Source organism: Colletotrichum lupini, chromosome 1 (genome assembly GCF_023278565.1).
Source record: "Colletotrichum lupini chromosome 1, complete sequence".
Lineage (NCBI taxonomy): Eukaryota > Fungi > Ascomycota > Sordariomycetes > Glomerellales > Glomerellaceae > Colletotrichum > Colletotrichum lupini.
Genome location: NC_064672.1, coordinates 7,637,691 through 7,658,419, shown reverse-complemented (window position 1 = coordinate 7,658,419; position 20,729 = coordinate 7,637,691). Strand labels below are relative to the sequence as shown.

Sequence of the window (20,729 nt, the reverse complement as noted above, 5' to 3'; positions counted from 1 at the left end):
GCTTTTTGTATGGTATAGGATGGGGTCGAGGTTTGAATTTCCCCATGTGTATAGTTCTTCATAGGCAAAAGGTTCCAAGGCAATATCTTCAAGATGACCTGAATGCTGCGGTGACACTGGTTCTGGTGACGGGTTAATGACTTCATGTCCGCTTCGTGCCAGAACCGTTCAACGGACTGGTGAGGCTTCAGTGAAAGCCACATGGTGGTATTATGGTGTAAGGTAGTACATCACGATAATCGGTCTGGTCTTGTCAATGGCAGGGACTGAAGGTCATGAATCATCAATTGCGTGGTATCACCTAGACAGCCAGCCAACGCCTCCGTAGTCAATGTACAGTATCAATGTCCCACGATGCTAACACCAGCCCAACACCAAGTCGGTCCAGAACTCCCAATGGCTTTCCCAAACTCCCCCGAAATCCATGAGCTACACAACACGGGATTCGCGATATGTTCGACGCGCCCTTCATCCAAACAAGACATTCTCAAAACTCTGCTGATCTAAGTGCTTAAACAGCACATCCTGCAGCGCGGCCCTGCTCTTGACAATCTGCGGCACGACGCCGTCAATCTGCTGCAGGTTGGCCCGCATGCTCTCCATGTGGCTGCCGACCTGTCCCGCCAGGCCGCGCAGCTCGTCGTCCTCAAGGTCCTTGAACAGCGGCGTGCCGCTCCCGACGCCCTCTTCGGAGACGATGAAGTTGAGATCTTGCTCGTCGTGCTTGGCGGCGTTCTCGGCGGCAGCGGAAGCAGTACCGGGCTTCGTGGCCTCCGGCACGAGGACGTGCGTCTTGCGGAGACTATCCTTGAAATTGCGTGCCTCGGAGCGCGCGTTCGCCTCGAGGGTGCGGAGGGTATCGTAGTCCTCCTCCAGAGCCTTCTCCTCGCGCTCCTTTTCGGTCTTGAGGAGGTCGACCGCGTGGAGGAGGGGATCGAGCTGCCTCTCGAGCGCCGCGACGCCCTCGATGACGCGCTCAAAGTTAAGCTCCTCGACGCGTCCGCCATCCGTTTCGAGCAGCTTCCTGCTGCCGTTCTTGCCTCCCGTGGGCGGCGCCGAGGCCGGCGGGAAAGGCAGGCCGCGGGAGAGCTTCTTGACGAGGCGGTTCGTGATGAGGTGGAGGGCGGAAGCGGCCTGGTCGCGGCGCTTCTCGCTGCCTGGGATGCGCTGGAGGACGGGGCGCTCGGCGAGGCGGAGGAGGTTGGAGACGATGGAGAGGGAGGGGTTCGTGAGCGGGGACCATTTCTCTTCTATCACGGAGCGGGGGACCTGGCGGACGCGGGCGGCGATGTGGCGGTGTCTGGGGGCCCGTCGGACCGTCTTTGGGACTTCGGGTTTGGGGTGCTGTTGTTGCTGTTCTTGTTTCTCTTGTTGGATTTCGTCAGACGTGCGACGACGGCGTTTCTTCGCGGGTGCTGATGCCTCTACTGCATCGTCTTCCGTTAGACGCTTCTTGGATTTGCGCGCTTGCGAGGTTTCGTTCTGCGGGGATGCTGCATCTGAAGTCCGAGGACGGCCAGCCCGGCGACGTTGGGTATCTGGTGACGCCTCTTCCTCCTCCTCGCCCTTCTTCCGGCGCTTCTTGGTCGGCTTCTCGGCTGTCGTCTCTGCTGCTGGTACGGGCTGCTTCCCCTTGCGCCTCCGGCCTTCTTTCGGCTCTGACTGTGACACCTCCTGCGCCTCTGGTTCAGCTTGCGCCGAAGGGCGACCGCGTTTCCTTTTTACGGCCGCCGAGTCCGCTTCAGCTGGTGGTTCCTCCGCCTCTTCTACTGTAGTGTTTGCCTTGCGTCCGCGTTTCTTCTTGGGAGCGGCCTCAGCCTCCCCTTCCTCCTCAGGTGCAGGCTCTTCGACCTCGGAAACCTTTTCCTTGGGCTTTCTTCCCCGTTTTTTTGGGGCAGCGTTCTCCTCGGCAGCTTGTGACGGTTCTTCGGCCGCTGGTTCCTTGTCTAGAGACGGTCGCCCACGCTTCTTCTTGGGGACCGGTTCTGGAGATACACCCTCCTCGGGCTCCTCCTCTTCCGTAGGCTTTTCTGGTTGCCGTCCACGCTTCTTCTTGGCGCTTGTGCCGGCCTCTTCTTCGTCCTGGGCCTCCTCGTTCGCCTCCTTTCTTGGCTTTCGGCCTGGTTTACCTCGTGAGGCGGGCTTTTCTCGTCGGCTTGTTGACCCGTTTCCGTCTGCCGCTTCCTCGTTGTCCTTCGATTTGCTCTTGTTGGCCTTTTTCGATTTCGGTTTCGCTTGCGCCGGTTCGGGCTCCTCCTCATTCGCTTCTTCCACTTCTGCTTCTATCGCTGCCTCGCGGGGTGGTCTGCCCCTCTTTTTGGTTTTCGGTTCCTCGGCGGGGGATGACACTTCAGTATCCTTTCGTTTGCTTGGGCGACCGCGTCTCCCTGGTGCCGGTGCTTCTTCTGTCTCTACAGCTTCGGGAGAACCTGACAACGCGTCGGCCGGCTTAGATCCGTTTGAGGGGCGCCCTCGTTTTCGCTTCTGGTCTGCGGCTTTGGGGGGCTACTATTGTGTCAGCTAGAGTCAGAAAGAACCAGAGTTGGAAGGCTTACCATTGTGATGTTTTGCGCTCACAATGTTATGTCGCAAGGGTAGACGTTGCCTCAAGGCGCATGCGAGCTTCCAGTGCCCTTCAGCATGTGAGCTTTCGACGCGTCCAGGTCCCCGCCAAATGGCCAGTACGTACCGGGGTTCACAAGCCTCATGTGGCTGATGCACGCGAGACACCCAATCGTGGCTGCTGCAAGTACCCCGGACCGCCGTTCCACCTGGGCGACCCGAAATGACGCTGACCAGCAGCAAGCGCCAGTCCCATTTCGGTTAGACTGTGTGGAGAAGGACCTCTCTCTCGTTTCTATGGTGCGTGCTCCTGAGCTTCTAGCAGCGGGCGGGTTTCAGTGCTCTTCTGGATCCCCCAGGCGACCAAAGCTCCTTTGTTCCAGCCGGATCACCAACGGGACAAGGTTCAGGAGAAGCCACACGCTCTCCCCGAGTCCCAAAAGGGTCCCTCTCCAAACTGCCTGATTTCGCACCCGTGTCGGTATCCGTACTTGGGCTCCTCTTCCACTTTTTTCCCTCGCATCCAGACTCTGTGTCCTTTTTTTTCGTGTGTCCAAACTTCGCGCCGGAATCAGGTTGCCTGTATACTTTACCCTCGCCAACCCGTACTTATTGTCCCTCCTTGGTCCCTTGTTGTAATTACGCTTCCCCTCACTCATCATCTCTTGGCCGCTTGATCACGACATCCAAGCTACCACCTCCTTTCTCTCTACGCGAAGCGACTTTGCCATCACACACACATACACAGCCATCATCAACATGCGCGTGTCTGCCACCACCCTTCTTGCGCTCCCGCTGCTCGCGACAGCGGCCGAGTCGCCCTTTGAGCAGTACAAGGCGCAGTTCCAGAACTTCCTGAGCTCCTTTGGCGCCTCCGCGCCCAGCGCTGAGAAGGCGGCCGCCCCCGAGGCCGCCGTGCCTGATGCGACCGCCGTCGACAAGAAGATCTCCGTCTTGACCGTCGAGAACTGGAAGGATGTTCTCTACGAGCCCGTCAAGGCTGATGCCACTACCCCTGAGGAGTGGTGGGTTCTGATCACTGGTCGTAACAAGACCTGCTTCGGTACGCTCCGCAAACCGCGCGTCACATTGCTCCATGTACGAAGATAGGCTAATTTCTACCTACAGGCCACTGCGATAAGATCGAGACTGCCTTTAACGAGTCTACCATCAAGTTCGCCAAGCTTCCCGAATCCCCTCACCTGGGTCTCCTTAACTGCGATGACCAGCCCGTCCTCTGCAACGCGTGGTCTGCCGGCACCGCCTCCATCTGGTCCATCGGTCTGTTGCCCCCTGGAGCCGACGTCGATGTCTACAGGAAGCGCCTGAACATCACCACCACCACCTCGGACGACATTGTCGACCTATGGAAGGCGCAGTCCAAGGAGGAGTGGATACTGACGGATAACATTTTCCACCCCTTCAACAGCTGGATCGCCAAGAACAACCTGTCTGTCCCCGTTGGCTACGTCTTCTGGGCCTTTAACCTGGTCCCCAACTGGCTCTTCATGATCCTCGTCTCCTTTGGCAGCCGTACCCTGATGAACCGCCGCATGGGCAACACCTTTGATAACCGCGCCGCTGCCGCTGCTGGTGGTGCTCCTCCTGCTGCTGCCGCTCCTGCTGGTGGTGTTGCGCGGTAAAATGGACGAATGGCTTAGGATAGGCAGTTGAAGAGAGGCTGGAGGGCACATTGGCATGGTTTTGAATATCCAGACAAATCCGCGGGCCGTTGCAATGATGCAACTGAGATCCTTGGTCATTTGGATTAGATAGGGCCAAATTAGTAATCTTTAGTTGATCAACTTTTCCCGTCGCATGCATCTTGGACACTCTTGAGACCTTGAATGACGTCCTCTCCGAGCTTGGGGTTGGCGAGGCGTCCGTAGCGGAGATCGCTCATGCTGCCAACTGTCTGTTTGACCGACTCCATGAGTTTTGCTTCCTGAGCCTCTAGCTCCTGAATCTCTGCTTCGAGATCCGCTATCGCCGTATCCATCTCTGGGACGATGGAGTTAATTGTGTGTTTGGGATCTTGCGCCCCAGCCGCGCCAAACAGCTTTAACCTTCGTATTAGAGACTCTGGTCTACAATGATAATATGCAGCACAATCACAAGAACGTACCGCTCTCTCAATCTCAAGCTCCTGATCGGCATCCTCGGTTTTCGCACGTTTCTGGGCACGCGCAATCTCGCGCTTGATGATCCTCCCGTTCTTCTCCTCGTTCTCAATGTTTTCCGTGACCGTATCAACGAGCGCCCTCCTTTGGTGTTGCAGATCACGGTACAAGGAGCGGATTTGTGGGTTTACGCGATGCGGTTTAGGGAAAAGCTCGGTGAATTCTTCGAGCGTGATGGCTGAGGGCAGCTGCGCCGGGACAGTCAGGTAGTTGTGCAGGATGGCGGCTTCGGTGGGCGCCATGATGGGTTGCGCTTGTGAGATGAGCTGCTTGGAAGACAATGAGTCCAGCGAGTGGCCGTTATAGTCGCAACAGCCCTCGACGATAAGATCTCTGACAGAAAGTATCCGTAGTCTCTAACAAAAAGCAGGGGAGAGTAAGCTTAGATGGAAAGTCAAGTATGTCAGTCTGTGAGGTAAGGTAGTTGGGTAGACAGTAACGTAAGTAGACATGGCAGACGGGATGGGTGGCGCTTGGCTTGGAGCAGGCATGGAAGACGCGGTAGTTCTTGCGGGACGCGTTAATGAGCCGCAGCGCGTTTCACTCCGTAGGAAGAATCGACACACCTTGCCATCTTCACCTCATCCATCACGGTTGCACCTCACGAAGAGCTCTACCCACGACGAAAGCAACACTGGGCAAGTTGCTGTTTAGCAAACATACGAATTGCAGTAAGATTTAGTCTCATATCCTTTCATACTTGCTGTCAATCTTACCTAGAAACTAATCAGTCCTCCAGCTGAATACCGTGTTAGCGACTCGATCAACACTGTCATCCGGATTGAGTGAGGTGTCACGACTGCTCACGATTCGTACTGTGCCAGTAGCCTCGAACTTGCGCCAACTGGTTCTGAAAGTGACTGTGTCTCGATCTCCAGCGCACTGTCCGAGAATTTAACCTCATTGCCCCTTTGGCGCATCAACCCTTCAACGACATCCAGGTTATCGCCAGAACCCTGCTGTCGATATTCTTTGCTGGAGCCTACTGAGTAGATACGCCAATCTACAGCCGCCTTACCCAACCATGGCGCCCGCACGCCAACCGCCCCAGCCCTTCTCCAAGGATGAGAAGGTTCTCTGTTTCCATGGTGAGATGCTATATGAGGCCAAGATTCTCGACATCCAGCCTGCCGAGAGTGGCGAAGGCTTCCAGTATCGCATTCACTACAAGGGCTGGAAGAACACTTGGGACGACTGGGTTTCTATCGATCGCATCCGCAAGTTCACAGAGGAGAATAAGGAGCTTGCCAGCCAGCTGCACGCCCAGATGAAGGACCTACGCCAGAAGAGCAGTGCCAAACCCCCCAAGAAGGGCAACCTTCGTGTCAATGGGACCGACTCAGCTCGCGGTAGTGAGGAGCGAACTGCAGGTGTCGCTGCCACTGGCCGTGGCCCTCGCCGGGCGAGAGATTTTGACCTCGAGCAGGTGAGTGCCAAAACCGAGTTTCTTTGTGTTTTGCTTTCTGATCTGCGTTTGTTTCAATTTTTGGTTTCTCTCGATGTGCCATTATATTGGTCTCCAAGTAGAAGCTCATTGTGAAGTGAGCTTGAAACAAAGTCCGAAAGACGGGAAGGAGGAAGGAAACGATAGGGGGGTGAATGCCCTCATCAATGTGGGGCCATCAGCAAAGCTGGTCACCGAATACTTCCCGACCTCTTCACTGCCGGGCGGCTGGTATTCATTTAATCGAAGGAAGGAGCGTCGTGTGAATCAGCCTCCATCGAGGCACCTGCCGAAAAGGAATTTTCACCTTCCTGCCCCGACAAATCTTCGCTGGTCAAACCTTTCTTCAACACCACACCTTCCACCGATTCCACACATTCCTCCCACATCCCACTCTTCTCTTTCCAAATCGCCGGTTCGATTTCCTATCCTCTCCCAGAAAACTCTCCTTTCTCCCATTCATCGCATTCATACCCATCACAACGTCTCGTGTCTTGCCTTGAAAGTTTCAGGATACATCATCACAAACTTCATCAACAATCATCACTACCCTACTCAAGCTACAAGATGAGCTCCCCGGCTTGGGATAGCTTTGCTCGGGTGTACGACTGGGTTCTGTCGCAGCAGGCTGCGCAGTACTCTGGCGCTCAGCCCAACTACGCCTCTCCACCCCAACGCGGATTCATGTCTCGATTAGACTACGCCCGTCAACTTGCCCATTACCGTCACAACAACCCTGTTGGTCGGGCAGAGGATGCCAACGAACACGAATATCGACAAGATGTTGAAGCATCTCAAGCCGAATACATCGAGATCAAGACCGATTGCGCCAGTGACTTCGACTATGGCAATTACGAGACACCAGCTCCAGCCTCAGACGACTATCTGTATGGCGACGCCGACGTGATCAATCGTCGCCCAAATCAGCACTATCAGCAACGCAAAAGACGTCAACCGGAGCCAGGCTACGATGAGGAAGACGCGGCGTTTGAGCAGCATCACAAAAGGCGTCGAATGTATTCGGACGAGGGCGAGGACGGGGATGTTGACTCTGATCTGCCCCGATACTACTTCAGGGAGGAGTATGACGAGTATGACGAAGAGGAGGCGGGAATGAATCAAAACCGACTGAAATATGAGGAGGAAGACGACGAAGTCAATGAAGAGGAGATGGGCATGAACCGATTCGACTTTGAGGAAGATGAAGGTTTGAGGGACTACGACGACACTCTGAGCGAGAGGCAGTATCGGAACAACCTGTTCCGACAGCGACTCGAATCTGGCGAAGAAGATGACACTTTCTTACCCAACAGACGTCGGAAGTACATGTATAGTGAAGATGACTTCGATGGCTACGACGAGGCATCTGTTCGCCCACGCAAGAAGGTTCGCTGGGCTTCACCCGTGTACGAGGAAACTGAAGACGAGTTCTACCAAGCCGACAACGAAGATGAGGGAGACGAAGATCAGACAGTCGGGCGAGCCTCAGATTCCGATGGCGATGTGGAACCTGCCGACATCATCGACCTGATCAGTATTTCTAGCCATGAGACCGTTGGCAGCGACGACGACGACGATAGGACCAGCATAACCAGCGACTCCAGTATAGAATTCCTTGGGGAGCGTCCCGCGAATGCCAACATCGCGAACCAGCATGATCTACGACGCTTTCAAGATGGCGAGTCGGAAGATGCCAAGGATGTCGTCGAAGAGCTTTTGCAGAGGCCCTGCGGCACAAACAAGAGAAAGCGTGAGAACAGTGTGGAGGTACTCCTCGAGTTCCGCCATAATGTTCGACGTAGGCTGCAGTAGGCCGTGGGTGGCCCAACACACCAGCATCAGAAACATCCTGCTGGTTCCGCCTGTCTGGCAGGAGCGATCCCAGACTGCTCCTTCCCGCAGCACAATGAAGAGTTTCTGATCTTCTACCGAATTCCCGCCCTTTCTTTCTCGAACCATCCCCAAACACCAGCTTCTCATAGAACCACTGCATTCCACTCGTCAAACGCTACACTGGCTCTTTACACACTCGTCTCGTTCATTATGGCTTTTGCGTCTCGCAAATCTCGGCCAGCCGAACCATTGCGTCGGCGACCTCAGCATGATCAAGTGGTGGCCTGGAAGGAACCGCGCTTGCTGAGGGCTGATAATCTGACCCTCTCGCCTGCTCCCCGCGCTAGACCCTATGTCACAAAAGATGGCAAGCCCAACTATGACAATCGCTACGATACGAGCGTCACGACTCTCAAGCGAGAACAGCCTGTCCGGGCGAAGTCGTCATCTGCTCGCTCTTCGGAAACGAGCGAGGAAGAACTTCCGACTGTGAGTTTACACAAACGCAATGCTTGCCCCAGTGGGAAGCTTCCGCATGTGCGGATTGAGGAGGACTACCATCGAGAGAAACCATTATCAATTCGACAGCCCAGCGGCCTGGAAGCTTTTTCTTTTTCTTTTCCTCTTTTTCTGTTGCGCCATGCCTACTAGTCGACACAAATACTAATATCACATACCAGGAGGATGGATTTCATGCACGCCCGTCCATTAAGCTTCCCATCCCTGATCACATCAAGGCGATGCTTGTTGACGACTGGGAGAACATCACCAAGAACAATCAGCTGGTCCCGCTTCCTCACCCTCACCCCGTTGACGACATTTTGAGCGACTACCTCAACTACGAGCGCCCGAACAGGGAAGATGGATCTGCAAACATGGACATTCTTGAAGAAGTCGTTGCAGGACTTCGCGAGTACTTTGAGAAGTCTTTGAGCCGTATCTTACTGTACCGGTAAGTTTTCTGCTTGGACTTGGTATCTCGAACTCTACTAATCTCTCCATAGCTTTGAGCGACCCCAGTACCATGAGATCCGCAAGGTGTGGGAGAAGGCTGGCGAGGAAGACAAGCACAAGTCTGTCTGCGATACGTATGGACCTGAACACTTGTGCCGCCTGATGGGTAAGTACATTCGAGACGCCTAGTTTGGCTTAGTACTGATTCAAGACAGTGTCTCTTCCCGAGCTCGTCGCTCAGACAAACATGGACCAGCAATCTGTGGCGCGTCTGCGTGAGGAACTCTCCAAGCTCACCGTCTGGCTCGGCAAGAACGCAAAGAACTACTTTGTCAGCGAATATGAGACCCCTTCTCAGGAGTATATCGACAAGGCTCGGAGCTTCTAGGCGGCCAGACCACATCTTGCATCCTGAGTCAAATGGTCAGCCGACTAAACGGCAGACAGTTTGACGTTTCATCTTGACTTTTTCTTTGCATCATTGGAATCCCAGCACCTGGTCATGCAGGCTTGGTGAGGGGTTTAGTTGGAGGCGTGGAAAATGGACATCCAGCATCTTTGTATCGCCTGCTAGTATCAGGCATACTCAACCGGTATGAGAGTTGAGACAGAAAGTAATCATTGTTTTCCATTCGCAAAAGCATCATTTATTGACCCTTGTGTCTCGTGAGGCAAGTATACGAATATGGTCGCTGGTCCATCTGACTCGTCTCTTTCTTTGCAATCTTCAGTAATCATGCAGGTAGTTGTCAACGCGACAAGTGAATCATGTGCCAATCAAGGAGACGAGCCCGAATCACCAGTGGTCTTGTGTGAACTTTTGTTTGATTCCAAGTAACTTGATGCAGACATCCTCGTCTACGTATGTTTGTTGTACAGTCCGCCATGATTTTGTACACTTTTCTCCGTAGTGATGATACACGATTTTGGCCTCTGCCGCGCCCGAGCTGTTGCTTTCCAGCCCAATCATGCTCGAGGAACCTATCTCCTCTGACAACCCCGAACACCCATCCTCTCTCCGCCTCCCGTCCTCTATGTTTGGAAAATCCTTCTGAACCTCAACCCGTCTCTTACTTCACCCCTTCCTATAGTCCCTTTACCGCGCAACGGCCTTCTCGACGTAGAAACCCGGGTCTGGCCTGCGCAGGTCGCGCATCTCGTGCTGGCTCATGGCGCGGTCGACCTCCTGGACCTTGACGAGCTCCTTGACCTTGATAATCATACCGGCGAACTGGGGGCTGACGGGGTGGAAGACGGTCTGGGAGCGGCGGCGGAGGCCGAGGGCCTCGAGGACGCCGCGGGTGCTCTTGGGGAGGCCGATGGCGGAGCGGTGGAGGGTGATGCGGAAGAAGGCCATGTTGGGCGGGTGATCGCGGCGGCGGTGTCTTGTTTGAGATTAGGACAAGACGCGGTAGGTATGGGTTTGGCTTCGTCGTCGAGGGAAGAGTGCTTGCGACGTGGGTTGTCGTGTGCTCCTTGCTCGTTCGATTAGGGATGGGTGATCACTTGTTTCTGTCGAGGTATTGATGTTAGCGCCTGTTCATGCAGTTCTAGAACAACCTGCAGGAGCCGGGGACGTATCGTACAATTGAGCCTCTGCTAAAGCAGTCTTTCCGTCGCAATGTCGTGGGATTTCAGGGAAGCGACCCGATGCTCGATAGCTTTCCCAGCGATGCGATCGAGGGATCCAAAAATCATTAAGCTGGCGTTGGGAATTTCGATGGTCCGTGCGTCAGTCACGAGCGGAAGTTGCCAGAGCGTGGTCTACTTAGGACCAGTTGTCTCCACTTATTTTGTCTTGTCTATACCCCTTAGGAGGAGTTAAAATCGCAGTGAAGGAACCTGTTGGCATACAGCACACCTTTACCCTTGCACTTGCCATTATTGGCCAATTCGTAAGACTGATGGGTGCGGAATACGGATACGTGGATGGCATCAAGACGGCCCAGCCGGGCATCGGGCCTGGCGGTATTAGTTCACTGCGGGTGGCCGAAGACGGATAATCGTAGAACCATGTACAAGCCGTACACCTTGCGTTCAAGCTATGCGTCCACGGGGCGAAACCTGAGGGAAAGTTCTTTTGCAACAATATTCTCGATATCAGGTTCAGACTCCTCATGGGCTTCGTTGTGTCTAGCGAGACCAGGTGCCTACCTATCCAAGTAGTTATCTTCGAGCTCGTGATTGAATGCAGAAGCAAGTTCGGCGTGCTAATGTTGGAAGAATTGCAATAACTAGACCGCGCTAGCGAGTGTAACCATCATGATCAATGACTCCTCGGCATGGGACGGCGTTCTCGAGTATAAAATCAAATACCGGAAACCCGCCCCCCCCCCCCCCCAATTTTCTTTTTTGAAGAAGAATTATCCTTGATGAGATTTGCACACTCGGGGGACGGTTAATGTAGTTCACAAACAACCCTTTCTAATAAATAAAACAACCTTTCTTATCTAACAACGCACGCTAACTACCTTACTCTCAGAGTCTTTCTGGGAAACATTGTACCTACCTCACGAGTAACTAAGCCCATTATCAAGGGGACAGACAGTACAGCGAGACATTGCCCACTCGCTACGGCCATGAAATACAACCCCCCACAACAACGTGATAGAAAGGCCACCAGATCCCTTCAACTCCTGGAATTTGCAAAGGAACCCTCCCCCTTTCTCTCTCTCTCTCTCTCTCTCTCTCTCTCGCAATGGACTAGCCAAATACACAACTCCCGAGCGCATATTTAAGCGCTCTCGATCTAAAGAGCCTACCGACTGCGATGACACATAACCAGGTATTCAAGCACTTTCTAGCTCCCGCCGTCTACTCGGCAAATCGTTTGTTCAAATCAGAATACCGATGGACGAACGCCATATCAGCAATTTGGAACAATGATTGCCGACAAAAGCTGCCGCTTTCCTTGAGTCTTGAGACATGCACGAGCAGCCCAAAAGCCGACACCATTCCGGGCCGGGTCACCAGTGCGGTCCGGACGACCCGACCAGTTCGACAGGCTCAATTTAAGCTTATCCCAGGGCTCCATCCGAACTGGTGTCGAACCGCCATCCAATCCCTGAAGAGATTGACGCTGCCGCCAGCGGGGCACAAGCGCGACCCTAATGTCTCGGAAGTAGCCGACGTCGCGGTTGACAAGGCAGGTAAGTAGTCACTGTACATGGCACGTCGATAGCAATGCTTCAAAAGGTAATCGGGCAAAACCATTAGTATATCCCGGGGGACTGCGCAGCACTACACGTATATAGCTTGTCGTACAAGACGCCATTTAGCACACCATCATCCCTCGCATGACGTTAAAATCATAGACTCCATTTCTATAGCCACATCCCGTGGCAAACCGTAACCTTCCGCCGCTAACCGTTAAACCCTTACATCTGCACCTCCACTCTGCCCTCGGCGCCTGGTGCGCCGCCGCCGCCGAGCTGAGGAAGGATGTAGGTAATGTCGTCCCACGGGTGACGGTACAGACCAGTGCGGAGTCTCTTCTGGTCGAGGTAGTGGGCAATAAGACCGATGGAACGGCCGAGAACGAACAGACCGTTGAGGACACCCATCTTGAGGTAGTCCTCGGCCTCTTCGGAGGAGAAGGCACCGCAGTTGCGCATCAGGTCAACGAAGCAGACAGCAATGCAGCCATCGACGTTGAGAATGAGGTTGTCCTTCTTGGAGGTGGTGACGGTCTCGACAGCCAGGGCGTAGTCGAGAAGCTTGTGGGTGGGGAACTTGGCCTTGACGTACTCCTTGACAAGCTCGACACGGAGATCGGGGTTGTTGCGGGACTTGACACGGTGACCGATACCGGGGATGAGCTTGTTCGCCTTGCGCATGTTGTCGACGAACTCACGGGGGCTCAGGCCCTTGTCGAAGGCCTTGGTGAACTCCTCGGCGGCACCGTCAAGGGCACCACCGAAGCGGGAACCGATGGTCAGGAGACCAGCGACAAGGGAGGAGATAAGGTCCTTGCCGGCACGGGTGGTGATGATGGTGTTCATGGCACCGGACACAGCAGGGCCGTGGTCGGCAGTAAGCATGAGAACCATCTCGAGGAACTTGGAGGCGTATGGGGGAAGGCGGCGGCGGAACCACAGAAGGGACATGACACCACCGATGCCAATCTCTTCCTTGAAAACGTCGGAAATGGGCATGCCTGCGTACAGGAGCTCCTGTCCACGGTCATCGGAAATGGTGGAGATGAAGGCAGCGGGCTTACGGATGAGACCGAGCTCCTGGGCCCAGGAGTAGTCGATGGGGATCTTGGGAACGACGGGCTCAGGCTGGGGCTTGATGGTGCCGTTCTTGACGAGGGAGTCGTAGAGAGCCTTGAGGACCTGGGGCATCTCCTCGAAGGTCTCGGGGACGTAGAAACCAGCCTCCTTCATCTTCTCGTTCTTGGTCTTGGCCGTCTCCAGGGTGGAGTTGGCGAAGGCACCGGCGTGACCGAACTGAACCTCAGTCTTGAACATGCTGGCGCAGGTACCAATGGCCCAGGCAACGATGGGCTTGGTAATGACACCATCCTCAACGGCCTTGATGACCTTGTACTCCTCAACACCACCAACCTCACCGAGCAGGACGAGGATCTTGCAGTCGGGGTCGGCCTGGTATCTGAGCAAGTGGTCGATGAAGGTGGTTCCGGGGTATCTGTCACCACCGATGGCCACACCCTCGTAAACACCGTCGGTATTGTTGGCGATAATGTTGTTGAGCTCGTTGGACATACCACCAGACTTGGAGACGTAACCAACGGAACCCTTGCGGTACAGCTTGGAGGCGACAATGTTGTCCATCATGCCACCAGTGTTACCGATCTTGAAGCAGCCAGGCTTGATACCACCAACAGTGGCGGGGCCAATGATGGTGATGCCCTTCTGCTGAGCCTTGTGGGCGATCTCACGAGCGCGCTTGCATTTTTGTTAGCGGGGTATGAATCCAGAGGGAAGAGACCGACTTACGCGCTCGGGGACACCCTCAGCAATGATGGCAATGGTCTTGATCTGGGGGAACTCCATCAACTCCATGGTGGAGGTGTAGACACTTCGGGAGGAGGCGAAGTTGACGACAACGTCAACGTCGGGGTGCTTAACAATGGCCTTGGGGACCTCCTGGTAGACGGGCAGGAGAGTCTCGCTGGTTCCCCAGTACATCTTGGAGACGAACTGACCACCGAAAGTGTAGATGATACCGGCGACGGAGGGGGTCTTGCGCTTGCAGATGAAGTCGAAGTCGAGCATACCCTGGACGGCGCGGGGCTGCAGACCGTAGACGAAGCATCTGGTCTTGTCGTTGAACAGAGCGTGTTCGGGGAGAGGGCTCAAAGGACGGCTGGGAGCCGAGAAGCGTGTGATGTTGTCGTTGGCAGACAGGCCGCTGGCTGCCTTGGCGCCATTGGCACCGTTAGCGGGGGTGGTGGCCGAAGGCATTGTGAAGAAAGTCGAGCTTCGTCGGGGAGGATGAGAGTCTCAACAAGGGAAGAAGAAGAAAGATTCTGGCGAGGGGTAACAAGGTCAGCAAGCTTGTTCGAAACAGACAATGGGCGCCAGAAACAAGTCTATGGATGTCTGCCCGCGAGAGAGATGAAGGAGAAAGATGTCCAAAGTAAGGATTGGAAAGGTTGAAGGTGGAGGAGGAGGAGGATGAGTAGTAAGAGGAAGTTTGGTGGAAAACAAACGAGTCGGAATTATGGTGGGGAGAAGGTGAGATTTCAGGAGGGACTCGGAGAGACGACAGTTCGCTCAGGGAAGCTGAAATCGTTGGATCTGCGAGGCTACATGCTCATCGGCAGCTGGGGACACCACCAGACATTAAGTGGATCTTTGTAGCTGGCGTAGCCCCAGCTCCTTGGTGGGAGAGACTTTTTTTTTTTGGTCCTGGTCGTGTCTGATGCGATGTGCGGCGGCGAGCGGGTGTGGAAGTGACATGAGGTGTGTGTGAAGCGTTCGGAGGTGGGAAAGAGGCGTCGGAGGGGCAGGATTGACATGACCGGGGTGGGTAGGATTCGGGGAGCGGTAACTGACCTAGGCGGTGATGCTGTTGTCTGTCTACCCTGGTATGGGCGTAGGTATTGATGGGATCAAGCAGCGGCGCACAACGGCAAAGTCCAGCTTCTTTTTTTGTCGAGCTGACGGAGGAGAGATCCTTTGGTGAGAAAAGGGATTGGCGTGGGGGTAAGAGAGAGAGAGAGAGGAAAAAGGAAACTTCTCAAGAGCAGCAAGAGGGTGAGAAGAAGGAGGGAAGGAGAGGAAAAGCGAGAGAGAGAGAGAGTCGAGTGAGAGTGAGCGAGGGTCGGAGGAGAAGAAGGAGGACGGAGGTCGGGTATCGTAAGTAGTTGAGGAGCACGGAGACGGGCCACCAGCAGGGTGTGAGTTTTTGGTGAGGTGGAATTAGTATTTTTGCAAGTATTGTTTTCCATGGACCATGGTTCTCTCTGTCCTTTCTCTGCTTTTTGCTAGTGTACGTCGGATTCTCTCCAGCGGAAATCGGCAAGGGAGTGGGAGGAACGAACGAACGGTGTGCTGTGCGTATGTAGTGCGTGGTGCGTGGTGCGTGGTGCGGACAAAGTACATACATGGCGGTGCGCGGGTGCGTCTTGCGTTTGTGTGAGGTGATGGTGAGCAGGGATTGTTTTGGCGGGCTTGCGTCCCAAGTATCCGAGGGAGCAACGCAACGAGCAACAAGAGAGGAAGGGACAGGTCCGCGTTCGAGTCAAAGTCAACTTTTGGAAAGAGGTACCTCCGATACTTGGCACTTGCCCAAGCTTACACGACCACGTAGAGTACCTTCCATTACCCAACTAAAGGTAGGGTAAGGTAAGCTATCCGTATCTGTCTGTACACGTCCTTATCGAGACAAGACCAGATTAGGTACCTTGGCTCTAGATTAGAAAGAAAAAAGGGCCAATCCCAATCCCAATTATGGCTGGTCACCAACAATACCAAACAATGCTTTGCAGCGGCAGGAACAGAACGGGCGGGCAGAAAGTGGTGAACCAGAAGCAACGGATGGGTTGACTCTGTGGTTGTGGACTTCCATTGTAGTGAAAGGGTACGGGTGAGCTAAGGTACCTTGCGGAGGGGTCCTCGACATCAGCAAGTACCTAGGCAAGGTACGGGCGATCAGTATGGCTGGCACTGCGTCGGGTCAGGTACTTCGCACAGGGCCCGGTAGATTTTCTTGGGACGGCTTGACGGCGCAGTGACACACAACTCTGCCAAAGTCGGGCCATTGGGACTCTGCGAGAGAAGCCTGAGACTTTTTTTTCTCTTGGGTTTGAGGGGTGCGTAGTGCGTGGTGGTGCGTGGAATGGAGGGGTGATGGGGAATGGGAATTGAGAAAATGGAGACTTCCGTCATGCGACGGCCGAAAGAGTTGGGGAAGTTCCCGACCAATACCGCTAAATGATTGGCCCGTGGATTGTTGAAGTGTTGAATGGGCCAGCGGGCAGGGAAGGGAAAAGGCGAAAAAAGGGAGATGCGATGGGACCGCCCAAAGGCACATAGCTCACGCACCAACCAGGCAAACGGGCAAGGACCCTTGGCCCCCGCTTGTTTCTGGCGGACCCCACACAACCTCACCTCACTGGGTACCTACCTTACCTTACGGACTACGTACCGCAAGGTCCCAGAAAAAAGGTCCCGGTAGGAAATCTGAGCTAAGATACTTGCACCCCATGGACAGGGTGAAGAAAAGACTTGCACAGGGAAGCAAGGCCGTACCTGGGGGGCGCTAGACTGCTAGTGGCCAAGCACCTTGCCAAAATTGGAGCTCACCTCACCTAAATGCTCATGCTCATGCTCTCTCTCTCTCTCTGTGCCCCAAAGGAAGCTGCCCTGTCCCACAACTGCCTGGCACTTACTGCCCTGGGCTGGACCTGAGCTTGAGCCCAGACGGACGCTGCAACTGCGGATAGACCAGGTACCGGTACCAGCTCCATCCGCGGACGGGCTGGTCTGCGTACCTGCACAAGCCCTGACTCTCACAGTCTTTTTCGGCGCCTTCCCTTCTCTTCTTCCTACGCAGTATGTCGGTGCAACTCGCACCTCTCAGAAACATCAGGCAGAAACAGATGGAACAGACAGAGCAAGCGCACAACGATAAGATCCAGATCCCATCATCCGACAGACGGACACTTGACCTCAAAGGGAACTCGTCCAGTGAGACGGGCGGTGTCCGCCCGCCGGTCACCGCAATGTCAGTGTCAATATCGAATGGCGGTTGTGTCTCTATCTGCTCTCAACTGGATGTTCCAAGTTCCGGGAGCTCCCCCCGCCCCGACCAGTCCAAGTTGAGACCAAGTCGGCTCGGCTGGCACTGGCGCTTGACCGCCAACAATACCTCTCTTGTCGGGAGGCGCCCATAGCTCTCTCTCGCTCTCTCTTATCGTACCTTGACGCATCAGGGCATTCGGGAATGCAGCAGCCTGCACTTTGGTTTGACCGCACCTTGAGTCTCGCCCAATGGCCTCGGACTGGATTGTCAGGGAGGATCAACATTCGCCAACTTGGCCGCCGGGATGGCTTCTGGGATTGTAATCAATCTGGACACGACTGGTTTACACGCACACGCCTATCCAGACACCGTTGCTACTAGGTATACAACCACACAACCAACATCAGGGCTTACACCGTCAGGTAGAGGCACTGGAAGGCTCGCCTGTCTGAGTGGGGGCGAGGCGGTCACTAAAACAGCCTCGCCTCCTTGCCCGTATTCCTTCCCATCGCTGCATGCGAACGGAGAGTGGTTGCTGTCAGCCAAGGAAATCGAGGTATTATTTCGAAGCCTGTGTGGGATTTTGTGTGCGTGAGAATGAGAAATGGGGAAGAGACGATGTTGTGCATCCATCCAGATCCAGGTATGTACGGGTACAAGGCCACTTGGGATGATGCACTACCTTACTCTATCCGACCAAAGAGGGAAGAGAAGCAGCAGCAAGATACCCGCTTGAGAGAAAATTCAGATGCAAAAAATCAAGGACATTGCAGATGCCAGACGGAACAAGGCGGCGATAGTCGTAAATGCGAAGCGCCGCGAAGAAACCACGGCCGAAACAGACCGGCGACGGCGACGGAGATGAAAAAAAGATAAAAAAGCACTCAAAAGACTCGCGCGCCTAGGACAAGCAGAGAAGGACAGAGGGAAAAGACCCAAACGGGCATTTCAGCACCCATGCTCGCATTCCCCGAAACCCGGCATGCCGCATCCACCTCCGCCGGTTTTCGGTCCTCCCCATCGTCACTCCGCCGACCACCGGGCATTGCGCGCCTTCATTTTGGAGATACCCGAGTGTGTGTACTGCGTACGGATGCGCGAGTAATAGCCGCTGTTCTGGCTTCTTCCCACGCACACTCGTACGGGAACACGAACGGCCATGGCTAATGGCTCCTTGTCGTAGCTTGGGGATCTGGTTTTCGAAAATGACAGGGCCAGGTAGGTCATGCTGAGCGAGCCTAAGCATTGCTAGGTGCAGGTGGGCAACAGGAGCGAAGAACGAGTAGGGGTCGATGTGCCGTCTGACCAGGCAGTCCAACGTCTCACTCGAGGTTGATTTGATGACTGTGCTTGGTCGTCGTCCCAGGTGCCAATCCCAGCGCCATGGCTAATTACGGCGCCAATGCCCGGTTCCTGGACCAATTTGTGTCTCCGTACTTTGACTGAGACCGAATTTGGGGGGATCTGACCTGACATCCGGGCTACCGTCCGTTGTCCCACGCACGAGATGAGAAACGTCCGAAATCACATAGTCATCCCGCGGCGCTCGAGTGCGCCCGAATCGGTAGTACTGGAAACGCGACTCTCAGTCTCCCGCTGGCTGCCGGTGGATAAACAACGGCTTTTTTTTGTTTTTCTTTCTTTCCTTCTCTCGGTTCGTTTTGGGCAAGGGGCCTGATCCTGATCTCGATCGGATACGGGGGACAGACAGAAACAGAAACAGACCACCCCCAATTTCCCAAGGTAAGGTAAGGTACGGATAGGCAACCCCAACCCACGAGAATGGAGAATCGTCTGGAAGCATTGGAAGACCACAGCCGGTGTAAGCGACGAAGCGACGAGGATGATGCGCCGTACCGCTTCGCACCGCAACGGCAACGTTCCCCAAGCTCCATCCAGCAGCCAGCAGCCAGCAGTCTGTCTTCCGCCCTTTCCCGCTCGGCTGTGGTGCACCTGCACTATGTCGATGGACCATGTTGGAATCTGTGAAGGTGATGTTGATGAGCACAACAATGCAGCACCTAGGTGTATGTAAAAATGGCGGTCCCTGCGATTTTCGGCGGACATTCTGGCGCTGGGGTTGCATCGATCCATCATCCGGGAAAGGGCGGGAGAGGTGGTGGTCCAACACTTCCATGCTGTGGACGCCATGCTGTGGACGGAGTACTGCCACGACTGTGTGGTGCGTGTAGCTGTATGTAAAAATGCCGCCCTTGCGCCGCCTGGGAGGCAAACTCGATAATTGTTGCCGTCCATTTCGTTAGGTTTCTCTTTGCCCATTTCCCGTCCTCTCCTAGAGATTCTCACTCGGTCTTCCTTGGTCTTCAGAGCCTGCAATATTGTCAGTGAGTGAGCACCTCAGAGTGACTTTCCAAAAGGTACGAGACGAGATCCACTTAAACCTCTCAACAACCACTGCCTGTCTCTTTTTTTTCATCCACCTTTCCCAAATTCCCCCTCCCCAGACTTTTTTTTTCTTCGTTAGGTTCCATCTTGGTCGAATTCCCCTGCCCTGCCAGCATTTTCCTTCTCAACCCCTCCATCCCTTTATTGCATACCTTGTTGCAGTCCAACCTGCAAGATTGTCGCCAATTTCGAGGTGAGTCCAACAAGAAGAAGGAGAGGGAAAGGTATAGGGCAGATAGGGCAGGTACAGATACAGGTACTTGCCTGTGCTGTCCGTTGCCCCTTCCCTCCCGGTTCAGTACCTTTGCACTTGCACTTTCCCACCCGTTTTTCCCTCGCAGTCGTTCTTGCTTTTTGCGGATATGTCGAGTGTGCCCCTGTAGGGTGTCGTGTGTTCTGCCACCGCCATCGAGGGGTAGCGTGCATGGACAGCTGGGCTGGAGCTCCCCAAAATTCCCACCCCCCTCTCAAAAATACACCCGGTCCCCAAAAATACTTTCCCCCTCCCCCCAGTTCTTTTTTTTCCCTCTCCCGGAGCTTGCGAGAGATTCTCACAGGTGTCTGGTTCCAATGCACCTCACTGCATCGCACAACCACAACACGCACCACCCCAAAACTTTTTGGCGTGGTCCCTTAGCTCCCTCAAGGTGCAAAGGTGAAAATCCACCGATTTTCAAAGCCACCAAAACGATCCCGGTCGGTACCTGGGCGCGCTTCGTTGCCCCAAGATGTACCTCCCGTCCCTCTCCCGTCACTTTCTCACCCCTCCCCCTCCCACCCACCACACCACCGTCACACACACACACACACACACGCACACCCACCCCCTCCTCCTTCGTCCGCTCTTCCTGCTCTTCCTCTCCCCGAAGTCCCAGCAACAAATAATCCCTGGGAGCTTCGACAGAATCCAAAATTTTGAAAGGCTGACGATCTTCTCCCTCTCTCTCCACGCACCAGCACAGCTTCTCTCCTTCCACTCCATTCCTCCCACTCCCCAATCCATACTTCTCCTTCAACCTCGCCGCTTCTTTCTTCCCTCACACACCGCTCTGCTTGACTCGACTCGACTTCGATTCGACCTCCGATTCCTGACATTCACTTGATTTCAGGTCTTCACCACAACTTCGTCCCCAGAC

At 54.7% G+C, this 20,729-nt stretch overlaps 9 protein-coding genes across 9 annotated transcripts; 4 read left to right on the top strand and 5 right to left on the bottom strand.

Annotated features, from left to right (window-relative positions):
- Positions 1-468: 468 nt before the first annotated feature.
- Positions 469-2,558, bottom strand: CLUP02_02194 (uncharacterized protein; the record flags this gene model as incomplete). Its single annotated transcript, XM_049281228.1, has 2 exons — positions 469-2,505; positions 2,556-2,558. 2 exons carry the CDS (start codon positions 2,556-2,558, stop codon positions 469-471), a joined length of 2,040 nt encoding a protein of 679 aa, XP_049137185.1.
- A 763-nt stretch (positions 2,559-3,321) lies between these two features.
- Positions 3,322-4,349, top strand: CLUP02_02193 (uncharacterized protein; the record flags this gene model as incomplete). The annotated part of the gene is made up of 3 exons (XM_049281227.1): positions 3,322-3,625; positions 3,691-4,052; positions 4,335-4,349. The coding sequence occupies 3 exons, from the start codon at positions 3,322-3,324 to the stop codon at positions 4,347-4,349; spliced, it is 681 nt and encodes a 226-aa protein (XP_049137184.1).
- A 14-nt stretch (positions 4,350-4,363) lies between these two features.
- Positions 4,364-4,984, bottom strand: CLUP02_02192 (Cnl2/NKP2 family protein; the record flags this gene model as incomplete). Its single annotated transcript, XM_049281226.1, has 2 exons — positions 4,364-4,621; positions 4,688-4,984. 2 exons carry the CDS (start codon positions 4,982-4,984, stop codon positions 4,364-4,366), a joined length of 555 nt encoding a protein of 184 aa, XP_049137183.1.
- Positions 4,985-5,766: 782 nt separating this feature from the next.
- CLUP02_02191 (uncharacterized protein) lies at positions 5,767-9,361 on the top strand (the record flags this gene model as incomplete). The annotated part of the gene is made up of 6 exons (XM_049281225.1): positions 5,767-6,168; positions 6,754-7,994; positions 8,169-8,556; positions 8,700-8,971; positions 9,024-9,139; positions 9,189-9,361. 6 exons carry the CDS (start codon positions 5,767-5,769, stop codon positions 9,359-9,361), a joined length of 2,592 nt encoding a protein of 863 aa, XP_049137182.1.
- Positions 9,362-10,069: 708 nt separating this feature from the next.
- Positions 10,070-10,330, bottom strand: CLUP02_02190 (ribosomal protein L30; the record flags this gene model as incomplete). The annotated part of the gene is made up of 1 exon (XM_049281224.1): positions 10,070-10,330. The coding sequence occupies one exon, from the start codon at positions 10,328-10,330 to the stop codon at positions 10,070-10,072; it is 261 nt and encodes an 86-aa protein (XP_049137181.1).
- Positions 10,331-12,350: 2,020 nt separating this feature from the next.
- Positions 12,351-14,402, bottom strand: CLUP02_02189 (ATP-citrate synthase subunit 1; the record flags this gene model as incomplete). The annotated part of the gene is made up of 2 exons (XM_049281223.1): positions 12,351-13,883; positions 13,935-14,402. 2 exons carry the CDS (start codon positions 14,400-14,402, stop codon positions 12,351-12,353), a joined length of 2,001 nt encoding a protein of 666 aa, XP_049137180.1.
- Positions 14,403-16,999: 2,597 nt separating this feature from the next.
- CLUP02_02188 (uncharacterized protein) lies at positions 17,000-18,063 on the top strand (the record flags this gene model as incomplete). The annotated part of the gene is made up of 4 exons (XM_049281222.1): positions 17,000-17,173; positions 17,230-17,506; positions 17,595-17,762; positions 17,825-18,063. The coding sequence occupies 4 exons, from the start codon at positions 17,000-17,002 to the stop codon at positions 18,061-18,063; spliced, it is 858 nt and encodes a 285-aa protein (XP_049137179.1).
- Positions 18,064-18,210: 147 nt separating this feature from the next.
- Positions 18,211-20,002, bottom strand: CLUP02_02187 (uncharacterized protein; the record flags this gene model as incomplete). Its single annotated transcript, XM_049281221.1, has 7 exons — positions 18,211-18,435; positions 18,514-18,600; positions 18,662-18,757; positions 18,893-19,362; positions 19,495-19,518; positions 19,762-19,857; positions 19,918-20,002. The coding sequence occupies 7 exons, from the start codon at positions 20,000-20,002 to the stop codon at positions 18,211-18,213; spliced, it is 1,083 nt and encodes a 360-aa protein (XP_049137178.1).
- Positions 20,003-20,321: 319 nt separating this feature from the next.
- Positions 20,322-20,696, top strand: CLUP02_02186 (uncharacterized protein; the record flags this gene model as incomplete). Its single annotated transcript, XM_049281220.1, has 1 exon — positions 20,322-20,696. The coding sequence occupies one exon, from the start codon at positions 20,322-20,324 to the stop codon at positions 20,694-20,696; it is 375 nt and encodes a 124-aa protein (XP_049137177.1).
- Positions 20,697-20,729: the final 33 nt, after the last annotated feature.